At 35.1% G+C, this 15087-nt stretch overlaps 3 protein-coding genes and 1 long non-coding RNA gene across 8 annotated transcripts; 2 read left to right on the top strand and 2 right to left on the bottom strand.

The window, feature by feature from the left end:
- Positions 1 to 1908: 1908 nt before the first annotated feature.
- Positions 1909 to 5624, top strand: LOC111432460 (tryptophan aminotransferase-related protein 2-like). Its single transcript, XM_023069361.1, has 4 exons — positions 1909 to 2753; positions 3836 to 4139; positions 4657 to 5242; positions 5336 to 5624. Exons 1-4 carry the CDS (start codon positions 2509 to 2511, stop codon positions 5521 to 5523), a joined length of 1323 nt encoding a protein of 440 aa, XP_022925129.1. The 5' UTR covers positions 1909 to 2508; the 3' UTR covers positions 5524 to 5624.
- Positions 5625 to 7225: 1601 nt separating this feature from the next.
- LOC111438196 lies at positions 7226 to 8609 on the bottom strand. The gene is made up of 2 exons (XM_023076156.1): positions 7893 to 8609; positions 7226 to 7757 (listed from the first exon to the last, which is right to left on the bottom strand). Exons 1-2 carry the CDS (start codon positions 8323 to 8325, stop codon positions 7534 to 7536), a joined length of 657 nt encoding a protein of 218 aa, XP_022931924.1. The 5' UTR covers positions 8326 to 8609; the 3' UTR covers positions 7226 to 7533.
- Positions 7477 to 14925, top strand: LOC111438207. Of its 5 annotated transcripts, XR_002709635.1 has the most exons (6): positions 7477 to 7558; positions 9277 to 9396; positions 9487 to 9562; positions 10893 to 11134; positions 13059 to 13195; positions 13506 to 14925. It is a non-coding gene; the product is annotated as an uncharacterized LOC111438207 (long non-coding RNA). The 5 variants fall into 5 exon arrangements; XR_002709634.1 differs by having other exon boundaries at positions 13059 to 14925; XR_002709636.1 differs by having other exon boundaries at positions 9472 to 9562; positions 13059 to 14925.
- LOC111438177 (protein LATERAL ORGAN BOUNDARIES-like) lies at positions 11150 to 14210 on the bottom strand. Its single transcript, XM_023076135.1, has 2 exons — positions 13876 to 14210; positions 11150 to 12828 (listed from the first exon to the last, which is right to left on the bottom strand). The coding sequence occupies exons 1-2, from the start codon at positions 14190 to 14192 to the stop codon at positions 12255 to 12257; spliced, it is 891 nt and encodes a 296-aa protein (XP_022931903.1). The 5' UTR covers positions 14193 to 14210; the 3' UTR covers positions 11150 to 12254.
- Positions 14926 to 15087: the final 162 nt, after the last annotated feature.

Here is a 15087-nt window from a genome sequence, read left to right as displayed (position 1 = left end):
TTAGAGCAAAAGTAAGCTTATGATGGTGTCGCTCTCTCTCTAGGATTGGTCATATGATGATGTCGCTCTCTCTCTATGATTAATCATATAATATGAAGTTTATAATACATTATTGCTTGTGATGTGAGGCTAAATTACATATTAAGGTCATAAACAAGCAACTAAATTTAAGGGTAAATATGTAAATTACAGTTAATCAGTCATGTTGGAAGGTAATCAATGGATAAGGGGTCAAATTACATTAGTAATTCCACTAGTTAGTGTCCAATTAAGAATGTTTAATTAATTACGTGTCAATCCTAGAAAAAACAATTGTAATTACGTGTCCGTTTGATGAAGGAGATGACGTGGCATTCTGTTCTTTGACCTTTGAAATATCAAAGATAGTAACAATTAAAAATTTAGTGTCTAGTTTGACTTGAATTAGATTATTATTTAAATCAATCTTGTATTATAACAATTATAAGTGGAGACATTAGGTGAAATGCATTACTTAACTGGCTTTTTTTCTTTTACCATTAATTTCCTTTATTATATTTGTTTCGACATAACGAAAAAAAACCATTTATATCTATAAATAATAGAAGATTTAATTTAGTTGCATAATTTTTTTCATGAATTTATTTATTTTTTGGTACAGATGGACCAATATAGTGATAACACGTAATATAAGCATTGTATTTTTAAAAAATAAAATTTGCTTATATATTTCTCTCTATATTTTTGTATCATATTTAAATCAATTTTATTTCAATCATTTTAAATTCAACATAGTTGTCTAGATACTATGTATTAAAAATTAGTTGATTATATTAAAATCACACGTCAATCTATGCTAGAATCGTATAATTCTTATATTCTATTTAATTTTATGGAAGTCATAATTCAAAATAAATAAATAAATAAATAATCATATATATATATATATATATATATATATATATATATATATATTGTTTAACAATAATCTAAAAATAGTTTAATTGACAAAATATTACTTCTTTCCTGCATATTAGTAATTTCCCTCAAATCTTCTAACTTGGTAGTTCATGTTCTTTGGATTTTACTCTCAAACGCTCAAATTTAACGACTTTCAATAAATCCCTGTTGGTATTTTTAAAAATTGGTTAAATAAATTTCATTAAAAAATACATATTATATTTAACAAAAAGATAAATAAGACCAATTTTTTTAAGAAAAATTAAAAATAAACTAAATAGTAGAAACCAATTTTAATATTTGATGAAATTATAAAAACAATATATATAATTTTTTTTTCTGCCGTGAATCTTGACAGGTGATTTAGATTGAAAATGTCAGCTTCATTCACTAGAATGGAACATATAATAACACAATGAGACATAAAATGAAAGGGAAAGTTTTTATTTATTTGTTCCATTTCTTGTGGGAAATTTTTGAAACAGGAAAGGCAACGTGGTTGGGGTGAAACGGCCACCAAAATTACTCACCAGTTGAAAATCACATTTAAATATAATTTAATAAAATATATTTGATAACATAAATATTTGTCTATAATAAAATATTAAATACTTTTGATAAACTATAATTCAATATAAAAAAAAATAGAAGAATAAATTTCCACAAAAAAAAAAGAAAAAAGAAAAGAAAACCACCCTATATATGAAAAGAGCCAAACCACTATAGATTATTAAGAATATTGGTTAGAACTAGGGCATCATGTGAAAGTATTATAAATTACCAGACAGGGAGAGGGAGAGAGTAATAAATTGAAAGATAAATCAATTGAAAAATACATACGGTTTAAGGAAATAATGGAAAAAATGGAAGAATAAATTCCCAGAAAGAAAATAAAAAGAAAATTAAGTAATAATAATAAAAAAAGAAAACAGAGGAAAGCAGAGGAAACCCCAAAAAATAATGCACAGCATGTAGTGGCAGTGAGAGAGCAGCTTTTATATATATATATATATATGCGAGCCCTTGTATTTGAAGATGGAACAGTGAATCTTATAGTTTTAAAGTGTGAGAGATTTTTAAGATCCAGCATCGAAAGTCTGCAACTTTTCCCTGAAAATCGTTGTGGGATTTCTTGATTCTTGAGAAAAAAATCTTTTGTCGGATGCGTTTTCAAGACTGTTCCTCTTCCTCCTCTATCTGTTTTGAAAACTGTTCTTCTCTGTTTTCTCTCTTCCCTCCAAGCTTCAAAAATGGCGACAAAACGCAGTAATATTTGATCACTTCTTTCTTCTTCCAATCACACACCTCTGTTTCTCTTTATCTTTGTTTTTTTTTTTTTTTAACTTCACCCCTTCTCTGTTTCACTCATTTCCACTTTCTATTTCACCCAATCATCTTCCTTTTTCCCCCAACCCTTACAAGATTTTACCAAATTTCAAGAGATTACCACTTTATTTTTCTTCAAGTGTTCTTCGTCTTCTGCTTTTTTTTACTTTTGCCCTTTTTGGTTCAGTGTTTCTTCTGCTTTGCTCTGTTTTTTCTCTTCTGTGCTCTGTTTTTTGGGGAGCAATGGGCAGAGTAATCAAAGTGATTTCACTTAAGCATTTCTTCGTGCTGTCCATGGCTTTGAACGTCAGCTTGATTCTAAGAGCTATAAATCAGGATAACAGAGCTCCAATGGCAGTTCAGAAGGGAATTAACGCTGCCCAAATGACATTTTTGTCCTTCCCTTTGCTGTCATCGCCAACAGCAGCCACTCCTGCAACTCAACCTCTTGGTCAAAATGGAAGGGAAAGAGTTATAAACCTTGACCAGTAAGTACTCTCCGCTTCACTCTTAATCCATTTTCCCTTTCTGCTTTTTTACCTTCTGTGTTTCAAATCTAATGGGATTCTGTTTTACCTTTACCATCGTCCTGCATCAGAATTAACCCCACCGTAATGTAAATTTTTTCTGATGGGGGGAGGGGCAAGGGGGTAATTTCCACGTAATTTCCCAGCTTTTTAGGTGTGGACTTTGCTTTGGGGGTGTCAAAGCCACGAACCTGTTTGGGGATGTCAGTGATATTTTGGGAAAATAAAAATAAAAATACATATATTTAATTTAACCGTACAAAAAACATGTTCTCTAAAAAAAAAGAAACTGCTAGGCTTGTTTCAATTTAAAGCTCCTGGCTTGGAAACGAGGCTGCCCTGTGTTTTGGGATTTGTCTAAAAGCCGCTTTGATCCATGCCGTTTTGCTGCTAACATAGACACAGACAGCTCCTCGCTCTTTGTAAGCTGTGCTACGATTTTTAAATTTTTAATTTTTACGTGAGGAAAATATTATTATAATTGTGATAGTAAGTTCGAGAATGCACCATGAACGGTGGAGATTTGAAGTTGACCCCAGAAAATGGCATCGTGGTGGTTCTCTTTTGTCCTGAAATAACTTTTATTTTTCTCCATTCAAGAATGAGAATGAGAATAAGAAGAATAAGAAGAGGAAGATTCTTGTTTTTTGTGGGAGCCACGTGGCTTATTCAACCTTGCATGCAACACCAAAACCCCATCTTTGTGGTTCTCTTTTAACTTTTGGCCGCCCATTACAAAAGAAAAATGAATAATTAAAAACACTGTAAAAAAAAAAAAAAAAAAGATGATGTTTGGAAATTAGTATCTTGTTCCACCACTTTGTGGGTCCCATCTAGATTTTAACTTCCCTCCACTTGTTCTCCACATTGAGATCATATGGTTGATGGAGTGATGCAGAACCAGTAGGGACGGGACCGGACCCTCTGTTTTGTTCCCTCTTCCATACTGAGGTTTTAGGGTACATAAACTCAAAATTTAAGCTTAATTTAATAGGTTTGATCAAGATTTGAGCAAGTTGGATTGTAATATGATTTAAATGCAGTGGTGACCCGACAATGTATGAGAAGTATTGGAAGCAAATGGGGGACAAGGCCACAATCGTGATCCCTGGATGGCAATCAATGAGTTATTTCTCTGATGTGAAGAACCTGTGTTGGTTCTTGGAGCCTGAATTTGCCACGCAAATTGTGAGGGTGCATAAGGTGGTCGGTAACGCCCTGACAGAGGGACGACACATTGTTGTCGGGACGGGCTCGTCCCAGCTCTTCTCAGCTGCACTCTATGCGTTGGCCCCGCAAGATGCGTCGAACCCGATCAGCGTGGTCTCTGCAGCCCCATACTACTCGGTGAGTTTATGATGGGACACATGCTTCTGTTNACTATATTAAGAAGCTACAATTTTATTTGTTCTTATTAATGAATTTGTTTTTTGAATGATTATAAATTGATTTGTGTTTATTTGCGAAGGTTCAAACATTTTTATTTTATCTAAGATTGTATCGAATAATTATAAATTGGGGATAAATAAACTTTTTTTTAAGATTTTTTTTTTTTTTTTTTTTTTTTTTAACAAATTAGAAGAATCTCATAAAGTCAACAGCGATTTATTTATTTTGAATTCTTTTACTCCACATGCACTGTCTGATATGTTCTTTAATGAATGGGAGGTCGGAGAAACAGGAATTTATATGTATTTATATGAAATGTCGTGGAATTAAGACATGTTCCTTCCATTAAAGTTTGTCAAGTGAACTGAATCAACTCCACGTTGTTTTTCTGTGCTTTTTATATTGAGCTTTTATGAATGTTCTTTTTTAATAATTGAAATGGAACCTAACCCAATCACATGATTTATGCATACAGTGTTACCCTTTGATGACCGACAGCATCAAGTCAGGGCTCCACAAATGGGCTGGCGATGCGAAGGTATTCAACAAGGACGAGCCCTACATTGAATTGGTCACCTCCCCCAACAATCCTGATGGCTTCGTTCGACATTCCATGGTGAATAGAACTGGTGGTATATTGGTCCATGACCTTGCTTATTATTGGCCGCAATATACGCCTATATCGTCCCCGGCTGACAACGACTTGACGCTCTTCACTGTCTCAAAGATTACTGGTCATGCTGGAATGCGCATTGGGTGGGCTCTTGTGAAGGATGTTGAAGTTGCTAAGAGAATGACCAAATTCATTGAGCTGAATACCATTGGTGTGTCTAAGGACTCGCAGATTCGAGCTGCTAAAGTTCTCGAAGTAGTGTCCGATAGTTGCGAACAGGCCGGTGGTTCGGAACATGTCGAATCGTTCTTCCATTTCAGCCATGCCCTCATGACTGAGAGATGGAGGATGCTAAGGGATGCAGTGAAACGTAGCGGCATATTTAGTTTGCCTGAATTTTCTTCTGCACATTGCAACTTCTTTGACAACAACTTGGGATCTCAACCTGGCAAGAACAACATCCACTATATCTTTGGATGGATACATTCATTTTAGTTGTTTGAACTTTGATGACTGACTTTGTTTGTCCTCTGCTCTGCAGCATTCGCTTGGTTAAAATGCGATGGAGATGACGTCGATGATTGCGAGAGCTTCCTCCGACGCCATAAGATCCTCACACGAGGCGGGAAGCATTTCGGTGTAAGCCCGAAATACGTCCGAATTAGCATGATGGATCGTGAAGAAACCTATGATTTATTTATACAAAGATTGTCGCAGATCAGGTCATGACTTCTGAAACTCTGCTGATCAATAACACAGAGGTTTTGGGCTTGCAAAATGTAAATTTCAAAAGGAAAAGAGCAATATTTATTATTAATTTTTATTTTGCAGCTCATTGTTCCATTTTATTTTGTACTACTTCATCTAGTTAGTGGGAAGCCGTTGAAATCAATAAATGGGTTAACAAGGTTTAAAATATTCATAAATATAATTTTTTTTAAAAATAAATTATTCTTCTGAATATAGGAGTCCGAATTATAGCCCAGATTCCGGGCCTTCCGATGGGCCCAGTTTCAACCCGTAATTGGAGCCCAGCTCATGTACAAACCTGCAATGCCATTGGATATGTCGCCTCGAAAGCTGTACAGCCCAACGGTTATTTTAATGCCTTTGCCTTCTGGGACAACCTGTCTTCAAGGTACTCTCTGGAACACCCTTAATTGGGGGACGCATGGGAAAGTTGGAGCAATCGTGGGCCAATTCAGCTCCCAAATTCTTTGTGAACCAATTCAGCTCCCAAATTCTCTGTGAACATAGATTTTTTGGACCTATTAAGTCTTTTAGGATAGCGTTTTAAAATTAAGACTAGTGGTATGCATTGTGTATGAAGTGGAAGTGGATAATCCATTGGGGTCCACTCTCTTAAACCCATTATAAGCCCGAACTAGGTAACACACTGACCAAGTTTAAGGGCTCAAGACCCGAAACATAGGTCCTTAGGACCAAGTTCTATAGAATCAACTCTATACTTAAGCCTTATGTTAAAGTCTAGATTGTGGTACCTTAGCCTCAGCCATGGACACTATAAATAACCTACAAGTAGGCGGTAGGCTATTTACGGTATATTTTACATTTCACGTAATTAGGTTAGTCTCACACTATGTTGTAAGAGTCGTAGACGATTGCAGAGTCAAGAAATGTCGAATCTTGATCCTGAATATGGATTAAAGGACCGAAGGTTTGCACTCAGGATCTCATGTGGAGAAATCATGAACGAGGCCAAGAGTCATATATATATATATAAATAAAGAGGGTAAAATAAGAATAACAAAATCTTATTTAAAAAATGATTTACCATATTTATAAATAAAACCTAGTTTGCAATCCATTATAATTACCCAAAATTAAACGACTTTTGGCGCGAAGCCTCAATGCCCTTACTCGAGGCATCCATTTTGGCGATTTCAGTACGTTTCTTCTCTCATGATGGTCGATAAAATACAATGAGCGACGCAAGCAATTTCGAACGCGATGCATCCTTCAATGGCCGAGAGCTTGCTTTGGTAGTTTCATTTTCCTCCAGCGATTTGTTTTGCAGATCTGGTGAAACGAAGGTGAGTTTGGCTTAGACTAAATGTCCAAAATAAATATTGCGATGCTATTTACGGATGGATTTTATCATTCATGTTAACTGCGATTAGAGTGCATATGATTCAGATGACATTAGCATAAGTTGAAGCATTTCTCCTATTGATCCCAAGAATTAAGTTGGCCTCATAAATTTTTGTACGAAGAGAAATATGATTCATATGCTACAAGGTTGGGCACCAAAATTGATTCGTGGACGATATTGGTAGAGCCGTAGTCTCACATTTCTAGTTCAGATCTTATAAGTACAGTCATTATTGTTCTATAAGTTAGATTTTCTTGTGTGATAGATTGTTGATGTTGAGTAGAACTTGACCAATAGTTATCATGATATTGTAAATTTGAATCGAAAGAAATTAATCTATCACTAAATTTCAATGAGAACATTTGATGCGCCATTTTTTCTTCCTGTCAGGATAAGCCCCTTTTTTCTCATTGTTTTTGGAACTTTCTCAACATTGCAGTCTATAGAACAAAAAAGTTTACCTATTGGACCATCCCAACGAAATGATTATGAAAATAACAGTTGGGTTGAAATTAAGGGTGGGGGTGCAAAAGTAACAGCTTCCTGGATGCATTTGCTTCTAGCAACACTTTCAATTGGCTTTTCATTGGAACTTCTGTTTTCGTGCTCCTTACTTCACTGGCAGGCTACTTACAAACGCAGCTATGGAAGGTTTCTATCTGATTTTCCTTCTTACTGGTCATAATTCTTAAGCTTTGCCTCAGTATGTCAATTTCTGTGTCTCTCTTATATTTTTCTTGCTCCATTGAAGCCACTTGTTCTTTGAGGGCCTTTATGGTCTCCTCCTTTGCTAGCAATTCCGTTTGTAGTGCTTCTGTTCTCTCATTCGCTCCCCAGTACAATCCATCTCCTATCAAAGCAAGTATTGAGTGCCTTTTAGTGATCGAAAATCCAATGTGCTCGACTAATCTTAAATTCTCAATTTTAACAGCTAAGACAGAGACTATAAAATTTAGAAACAAAAGGAAATTTAGAATAGGCATACCATTATGTGTTCTCTGAATTAGGTCATCGAGCTCAATCTTGATAGCGTGATAAAGTTGCTTCCATTTCTCAATGGCTTCATCTCTGCGTGCTCTTTCCTGTTGTATCTGCTCAAAGATGGTATTTGGAGTTCTTTCAATCTCCCATTCTGTTGCAGTCTTCTCTCCAAAATTTCCCTCTTCAATCTCTGTCATCCTCTCTTTTACCTTCTTCCTCAACATCTTCACCTCCTCTCTGAGTTTCTTCTTCTCTGTTTTCCAATCTGCTTCCTTAAATGCAAACATCACCATGTCCTTTTCATGGGCTTTGACCTCTCTATCCATCTCAGACATTACTCCTCTCACTTCCTCCCTGAGCAGCCTTATCTTTTCTTTCAATCCTCCAACATCATCATCACAAATATTGCTCCCACCCTTGCTTGAGCACACACCCATCTTAGTGAAGCCTTTGCTTCTTCAGCCTTTCTGGGTTGCCGAGTGAGTTTTCAAGCTGGTCTTATAGATAGAAATTGAGGGACAAAGATGTGTTTGATGTGAACTCTGTCCAAAAGCTCTTCCATAAGAGAGCTGCATTTGAGGTATCTATATTGGCTTCGCTTATCCCCTGCTCTTACTTAGCTAGCTCTCTCAGAGTTAATGATTAGTGGAAATGTCTATGAGACTCGTGAACGGCTGTCACTGTATGATTTTATACATGAAAAAACAGGGAGATTTGACCTGTGACCCCATTGGAATTAAGAATCTGATATGCGATAACTCACATGAGAAAGTTTTACAAAAAACTTAATCACGCTCGTATTATTTGGTAACTTTAGGTAGATTTCTGGCACTTTTTAAGAGGGCCTACAAGCTTTGAAACTTGGAAAAAGTATTAATAGTGGTGTTGTACTTGGACATTTTTTCTTTTCTTTTTATTTTTAATTCTTTCTACGCTTATTGCATGACAGGTAAGTTTCTCTTGTCCACACATATCATAGCCGATGGACACTTCGTTTGAACTTTTTCTTATGTTTATTTTAGCAAAATTCAATTTATTAAGTTATTATATGGTATGCTCTCTTCGAACGTTAAAGATTCGAGTCTCCACTTCAACGTATCATTGAATTTGAAAGAAATAACTAGAATTTCTTTTAGTTTAGACGATTCTTCCGGAAAAAAAAACTCTCATTCTTTTGCTCACACTTATAGCAACTGGAAAATTCTGCGTTACCAACCTCTGCACCAAATGGGAATGAGTTGGTAAAAGAATAGATTGGTTTAATGGTTAATACTAAACATAGTAACTTAGAGTAGAATGGGCATACATTTCTGAGGCTAAATAACGACAAATTTGAATTGGGATGGTTACCGACAAACCATAAAAGATTAGGTTTAATTTTGTCATAGGATTCCTTGGCTGAAAACGACTGCACTGATGGTGAGATGGAACCAAACTTCCACTCAAGAATGCATTTTGAGCTTCTTTCCGGCGACCTGCTGTGATGGCTACGTGTTTGCCTTAAACTGGTAAGAGTAAATTTCTTAGTTTCAAAATTGCTTCATTTTCAACCGGACCCATAAATTCTTAAAGTAATTAATTAGTTCATTTTGGCGTAGCGATGAGGGCTGTGGTGGCCAACTTACAGTGACAAAAAGAAAAAGTGAATGGTGCCCCCCGTCGCACAAACAACAGGTACTTGCTCATTATAATTGTTCTTGTTAGTTAATGCCTTACACCCATGTGATACTAAATTCTAAGACGAATAAATATTTTGTATATGAGATTTGATTTTGATATATATATATATATATATATATATATATATATATATATATATATATCTGTGTGTGTATATTATATATTTTTTGTGTGGGTGTGAATCGAGATTATGAAAGGTGAGATAGAGGTCTATGCGTATCCACCTCTATCCTTGGTTGAATCTTATCACAATTTGGTATCTCCCTTTAATTTGAAAAATTTTAGAGCTTATACACTATTTTCTAAGGTGGAGGTACTTTTTGGAAGTTGCTGAAAAAGTTTGACTTTTAGAGCAGTTGCCGTAGCTTATGATGTGATATTAAGTGTAAGGAGAAATTAAGAACAATATTTGATAGTCATTTTGGAAGGAAGCGTCTAAGAGTTATTTTCTTTTTAATCAATGTTTTATACGCTTTATTTAGTTAACTTTATTTTATTGAAAAATGATGTGATAGATTATCTAAATGTATATATATACATATATACATTAATTGAACCGTATCAGGGTATGTATACCAATGATGTAGATAAAATAGCTACACATTACGTCTTTGTATATACTAATATTTATAATATGATTCTAAAAAAAAAAGTAAGAGGTTCTTCATTATATTAATCATTATTTGTCTTTGAACACATGGATATCAACCTGATTCGTACGCTGCACACTGACACAATAGTTATTACATATTTTATTTGACAAAAGTGAGAGCTGTTAAATGATAGAAGATGTAGTTAGATAAATGTAGGAAGATTTGGACGTGTGAAACAAAATTTCACCAAATTTTAAAATTGAAAAAAATTGAAAATTAAGTGGGAATCTGCGATTAAAACCCCATAAACATGGGAGCTCTTGCTTACAATTTTCCTTAATGATGGAAGGAACAAGAGGCCCAATGGTTAGCCCAAAATGGCTACTTCTTTGGGCTCAATATCTTTTAAGTTTGTATAAAAGAATATTGAAAATGATAGTATAATATATATGTATTAGTTCTTGCACAATCTCAAATTAAGAGTTGTTTAGTGTTAATAATACCATTTTTGGGTATAGTTTGATTCTTTTTAGTCATATACTAATAATTAATACGATCCATTACACATTTCCTAATTTGGAATTGGGAAAAGTTCAGATAAAACAAAAAAATATTGGGAAAAAGATGATGAAGAATTGTTGTGGTGGGGTCAAAAATAGAAGGAAAGGGAGGGTCTGGTGATATTTGTCCTTATATGATGAAAGGCTTATGAAGTTCCTGCCAAATTTCAGCTTCTGTTTACTTCTTCACCACGTCTCTCCCCATCTGTCTGCAGACTACAAGATTATTAAGATTACTACAGTTTCACTCACAAATCCCAAACCCCAAACTTCTGAACCCAAACAGTGCCCTTTTCTTTTCACACTTCAAAATCAAATACTATTAGTGCTTAGAAGAAAACATCTCGGACGATGGAGTATGAACAAATTAGGGCTCTTCTCCGGAACCCAGAAAGCCATTCAGAGAGGAATCAGTAAGGCTTTTTTTAGTATTCATTATATTTGTTTGTCTCTAATTTGTTTTCATGCCTCATTATTTTGCTTCATTTGTTAGTATTATTTTCATGAATCCCATGCAGAAACAAAGTTTCATTAATATACAAACAAAAAAGAAAACTCTGATCAGCACGAGGATAAAACATAATAATAAAGAACAAAACAGAAAGTACAGAAGGAAGATAAGCTTTTACTGTGAATATGAGTAGTGTAGGGTTTTTACTGCAAAGTCTGGGACTTGTGAGTTGTGATGGGGAGATGAAAACAGTAAAAAGTTAGGTGAAGAAATTGAAATATAAAAAGAAACTGAAAACCCCATCCACGGGAAATTTGTTTTTCCTTTTCTTTTCAAAATGGCCCTTTCAAATCCTTCCCTTCACAACCCTCCTTCAGTTTTCAAAACTTTGCCATAACATAGAGGCTCATTTGTTAGGTGCCAAAGGTTGGGGCTGCTTCAAGCATTTCTCTTTATAGGTCTTTTTCTCAATCAAATAAATAGCTAAAAACCTTATCATTTAGCTAAAATTGTTATTGACATTTGACAATTACAAAAGAAAAGCTTACCTGGTCCTCTCAAAAGAAAGTAGAAAGAAAAGGAAGAAGAGAATATTACATAGGGTTAAAAATAGGACGACTAAGCTACACATAGATGCATATATATATATGTATGAATATATAAATACACAAGGCTAAGAGAATCTGCTTTTTTAAGAACACTCAACAAAACACGAGATAAAAATATTGTTTTTTTTTTCTTTTCTTTTCATTTATTCTTAAGCATAAACAATGGCAATACAAAATTATTGATACAATAATAAGCTAAAAGAGCTCTCTAGAAAATGAACCTCACACGATAATAAACATTATGTTGCTAGCTTCATGCAAAGCAACCTTATTTACGCCCTCATAATTTAAAACATAAACTCATACGAAATTGCTTAGGATTTTAAATGGACAAATTTTGGGATTTTAGAAACCAAATCATCTAGCTAGAAAAACCCATCATATATATATATATATATGAGGAAGTGACTTACGAGAGAAGAGAAGTTTCTCACTCAACCCTAAAAGGGTTGAGAGGTTTTGGAAAAGTTATCTTCAAATATTGTCATCCCTTCCTCCTTCATTGATGTTATTTCCAGAAGAGTTTTCATTCCAAGGAAGTGGATAGCCCATAGGGAAAGCAGGAGGATGTTGATTATAATATCCACTTGATGACCCTTCATTCCCAAGAATTCTTGTATGATACTGATCCAAAGCCCTCGGGCGTAGGTCGGGGATTGGCTGAACCACATGACTCGCTCCGCCATCAGGGATCTCGTTGCATGCGTACCGAATTAGGTCGACATTGGCAGCGTCGAGTTCCTTTTGGAGCCTATGGATTTGCCTTTGGAGGAAGGAGATGGCTCCAATGCAACCGTAGACCGGGTCTCGGACTCGAGCCTCGGCCTCGTAGGCAAGAGAATTCACTGCATCCTCTCTTTGGTGAGGCAGAAGCTCATTGAGCAGCTTTGTGACATTGCTTGCCCCAAAGATCTTGTGGACATTGGCAAACTTTTGAGGCTCTTCTGGTGGGAAATAAGGAGCAAAAATGCAATCTGGCATGCATTTTCTTCTCAAGAACTTGCAAGCAGCACATGGAGAGTTGTAACAACTTGATGATGCCATCTTCCTTAACAAAATCAAAGTAAGAACATCAATATCAATAATCATTGCTATCTTTCTGCGTTCTTCAATTATAATATCTTCAAAACCTTTGCTTCTTTTGTTTATATTTCATTCTATGTGTGAAGAGTAAATAAAATTAAGTAAGGGAATTTCTAGAATAAGTCAGATGAAATTCAGAAGAAAGTAATTGAGAATTTTTGGTAGCTGATCCCCAAGTTTCATTTATGTGCGCAGAATCAAAGATCCAAACCTTCTATCTGTCTGTCACGCGCGTGCGCACTCACACAAAACTCTCCCATGGACAGACACTCGTACAACTCCCTAATCAAATTTGCAGACAAACATCTTCTGCTATATCTGCCTATTTGCAGGTATATATATATATTTTTACTGTTCTTCCCATCTTCAACCCTAACTAGATATTTTCGAGATTAGAGGTTCAAATCCAATCATTATAAAAGAAATAGTTAGATTCGTTCGATTAGACCCTAATTTATTTTCCAAGAATGAATTATGATTCATTCTTCTTCCATTACCTAGATTTTTACAACTCATTGACCCCATAAGTTATATTATCACTGGATTTTTTTTTTTTTTTTTTTGAAGCAGCTGGTTGCATATACTTTCTATATTTTTATTTTTTCCTTTTCTCTCTCTTTCTGATCTTTTTTATTTTCAAAGTGTAAACTGAGAAGAAAGCAGAAGGTTGCGTGCAGCTACAAAGAAAGGCTTCACATTTCTGCAATCTGGTGAAGAAGATGAGACATGACCGATGAACAAAGTAAAGTCATCAATATATATATATATGTGTATATATAATAACACAATGGACAAGAAAGAAAGAGCCCTAAATAAGCTCTACCTAGCCAATGTTCGTCAAAGGGTCTAGATTAATTTCTCTGTTTAGCCTTTTTCTTACCTATGGGGATAATATATATATATAATAATATAAAAAATAGAGCTACATAAACTTACCTCTGTTGTGTGATCTAGGTCATTTCCTTTTCCTTAGAATCAATTAAAAACAACAAAAAAAGGAAGTCCCTTTTACCTTTCCAGAGAGAGAGAGAGAGAGAGAGAGAGAGAGAGATAAAACCCTTCTTCCTTTGCCTTTGATAAACCAACGTTATGAGTCACAGAGCTGTGCAAAGCTGTGATGGAGCTGAAGCAAAACCCTAGGTGGAGCAAGAAGATGAAGAGAGAAAGAGAGAGATAGAGAAATTTAGGGTTGCATTGAGTGGAGGAAAGATGGGAAAGAGTATATTTAGTGGATGGGAAGAAGCAGCAGGGAGAGGAGAATGGAGGCAAAAGACAAGGATAATAATAAATGGTGGGTACACTAACTAAAGAATGACTATGACCCTGCATCCAATAATATTATCAGATATGTGGGATTGTCTCCCTTTTTTTATTCCTCTTTCTTTTATTCTCATGCACTCCATTACACTCATAGCTCTACCATTTTATGTGTATTTTCAGTACTCCTATACATTCCCCTCTCTTCATATCTATCCTCAATTCATAAACATACCCTCTCTTCGACCAAAAATGAATGTTTATACAGCGTTTCGAGTACGAGTGAGAGTGAAAATACTCCAACTTTACCTGAATTTTAGGTTAAGACTGAGTTTTTAGTTATAATATCACATGCCCCTTGTTTGTGTTTATATGATCATCCATCATGAAATTGTAACTGGGTTTTGAATTTTCTCCTTGGCTTGGCGTGATTATTGTAAACAGTCCCACGCAATCGACATTGTTCATTGGATTCAGGAGAAACTACTTCATTTATCGTTGTGTCAGTTCAAGTAGAATTCGACTAGTTAAGACATTTATGCTCGATTAAGAGATTAGAAGTACAAATCTTCACCATTTTGGTGTTGTTAAGGAAATGAAGATCATGTTAGAATTAGGTTAGGGTTTTAGGGCGATGTGGGTATCCAGGCGGGCTCTCCTGGAAAAGTGTAGTAGAGGGAGGTGGGTTTGTAGAACTGATGAGTGAGAGTGGCAGAGGCTGTGGGGTCTCTTTTATTTTTCTTTCTTTCTAATGTTCACTTCAATATTGAAAAATATATGTGGATGGGTTAGGGTTACTTCCTTTCTTTCATGCCTTCCAATTATTTGAATGGTCTCGGCCCCGTAAACAGTTTGACGTGTTCATTCAATACTCGAGTTCATATTTTAAGACAAATTTTTATTTACGATATTGATTGAGGTGATTTTAGATTGACAGATGGACGGTATGTTTCTAAGTTTCTTTTTT

This window comes from Cucurbita moschata, unplaced genomic scaffold (assembly GCF_002738365.1).
Source record: "Cucurbita moschata cultivar Rifu unplaced genomic scaffold, Cmos_1.0 Cmo_Scf00003, whole genome shotgun sequence".
Taxonomy (NCBI): domain Eukaryota; kingdom Viridiplantae; phylum Streptophyta; class Magnoliopsida; order Cucurbitales; family Cucurbitaceae; genus Cucurbita; species Cucurbita moschata.
Note: the sequence above shows the minus strand (reverse complement) of the source record. Positions and strands in the feature narration are given on the sequence as shown.

Bases quoted from the DNA above. Each gene is read 5' to 3' on its own strand.
- LOC111438196 (XM_023076156.1), bottom strand. From the start codon at position 8,325: ATGGGTGTGTGCTCAAGCAAGGGTGGGAGCAATATTTGTGATGATGAT. The intron at 7,758-7,892 runs GTATGCCTATTC...TTGCTTTGATAG, and splicing joins AATTCAGAGAACACATAATG to GAGATGGATTGTACTGGGGA.
- LOC111432460 (XM_023069361.1), top strand. From the start codon at position 2,509: ATGGGCAGAGTAATCAAAGTGATTTCACTTAAGCATTTCTTCGTGCTG. The intron at 2,754-3,835 runs GTAAGTACTCTC...ATTTAAATGCAG, and splicing joins AGAGTTATAAACCTTGACCA to TGGTGACCCGACAATGTATG. The intron at 5,243-5,335 runs GCAAGAACAACA...TCTGCTCTGCAG, and splicing joins CAACTTGGGATCTCAACCTG to CATTCGCTTGGTTAAAATGC.
- LOC111438177 (XM_023076135.1), bottom strand. From the start codon at position 14,192: ATGCAGGGTCATAGTCATTCTTTAGTTAGTGTACCCACCATTTATTAT. The intron at 12,829-13,875 runs GTAAAAGGGACT...GATTTTGTTAAG, and splicing joins CTCTCTCTCTCTCTGGAAAG to GAAGATGGCATCATCAAGTT.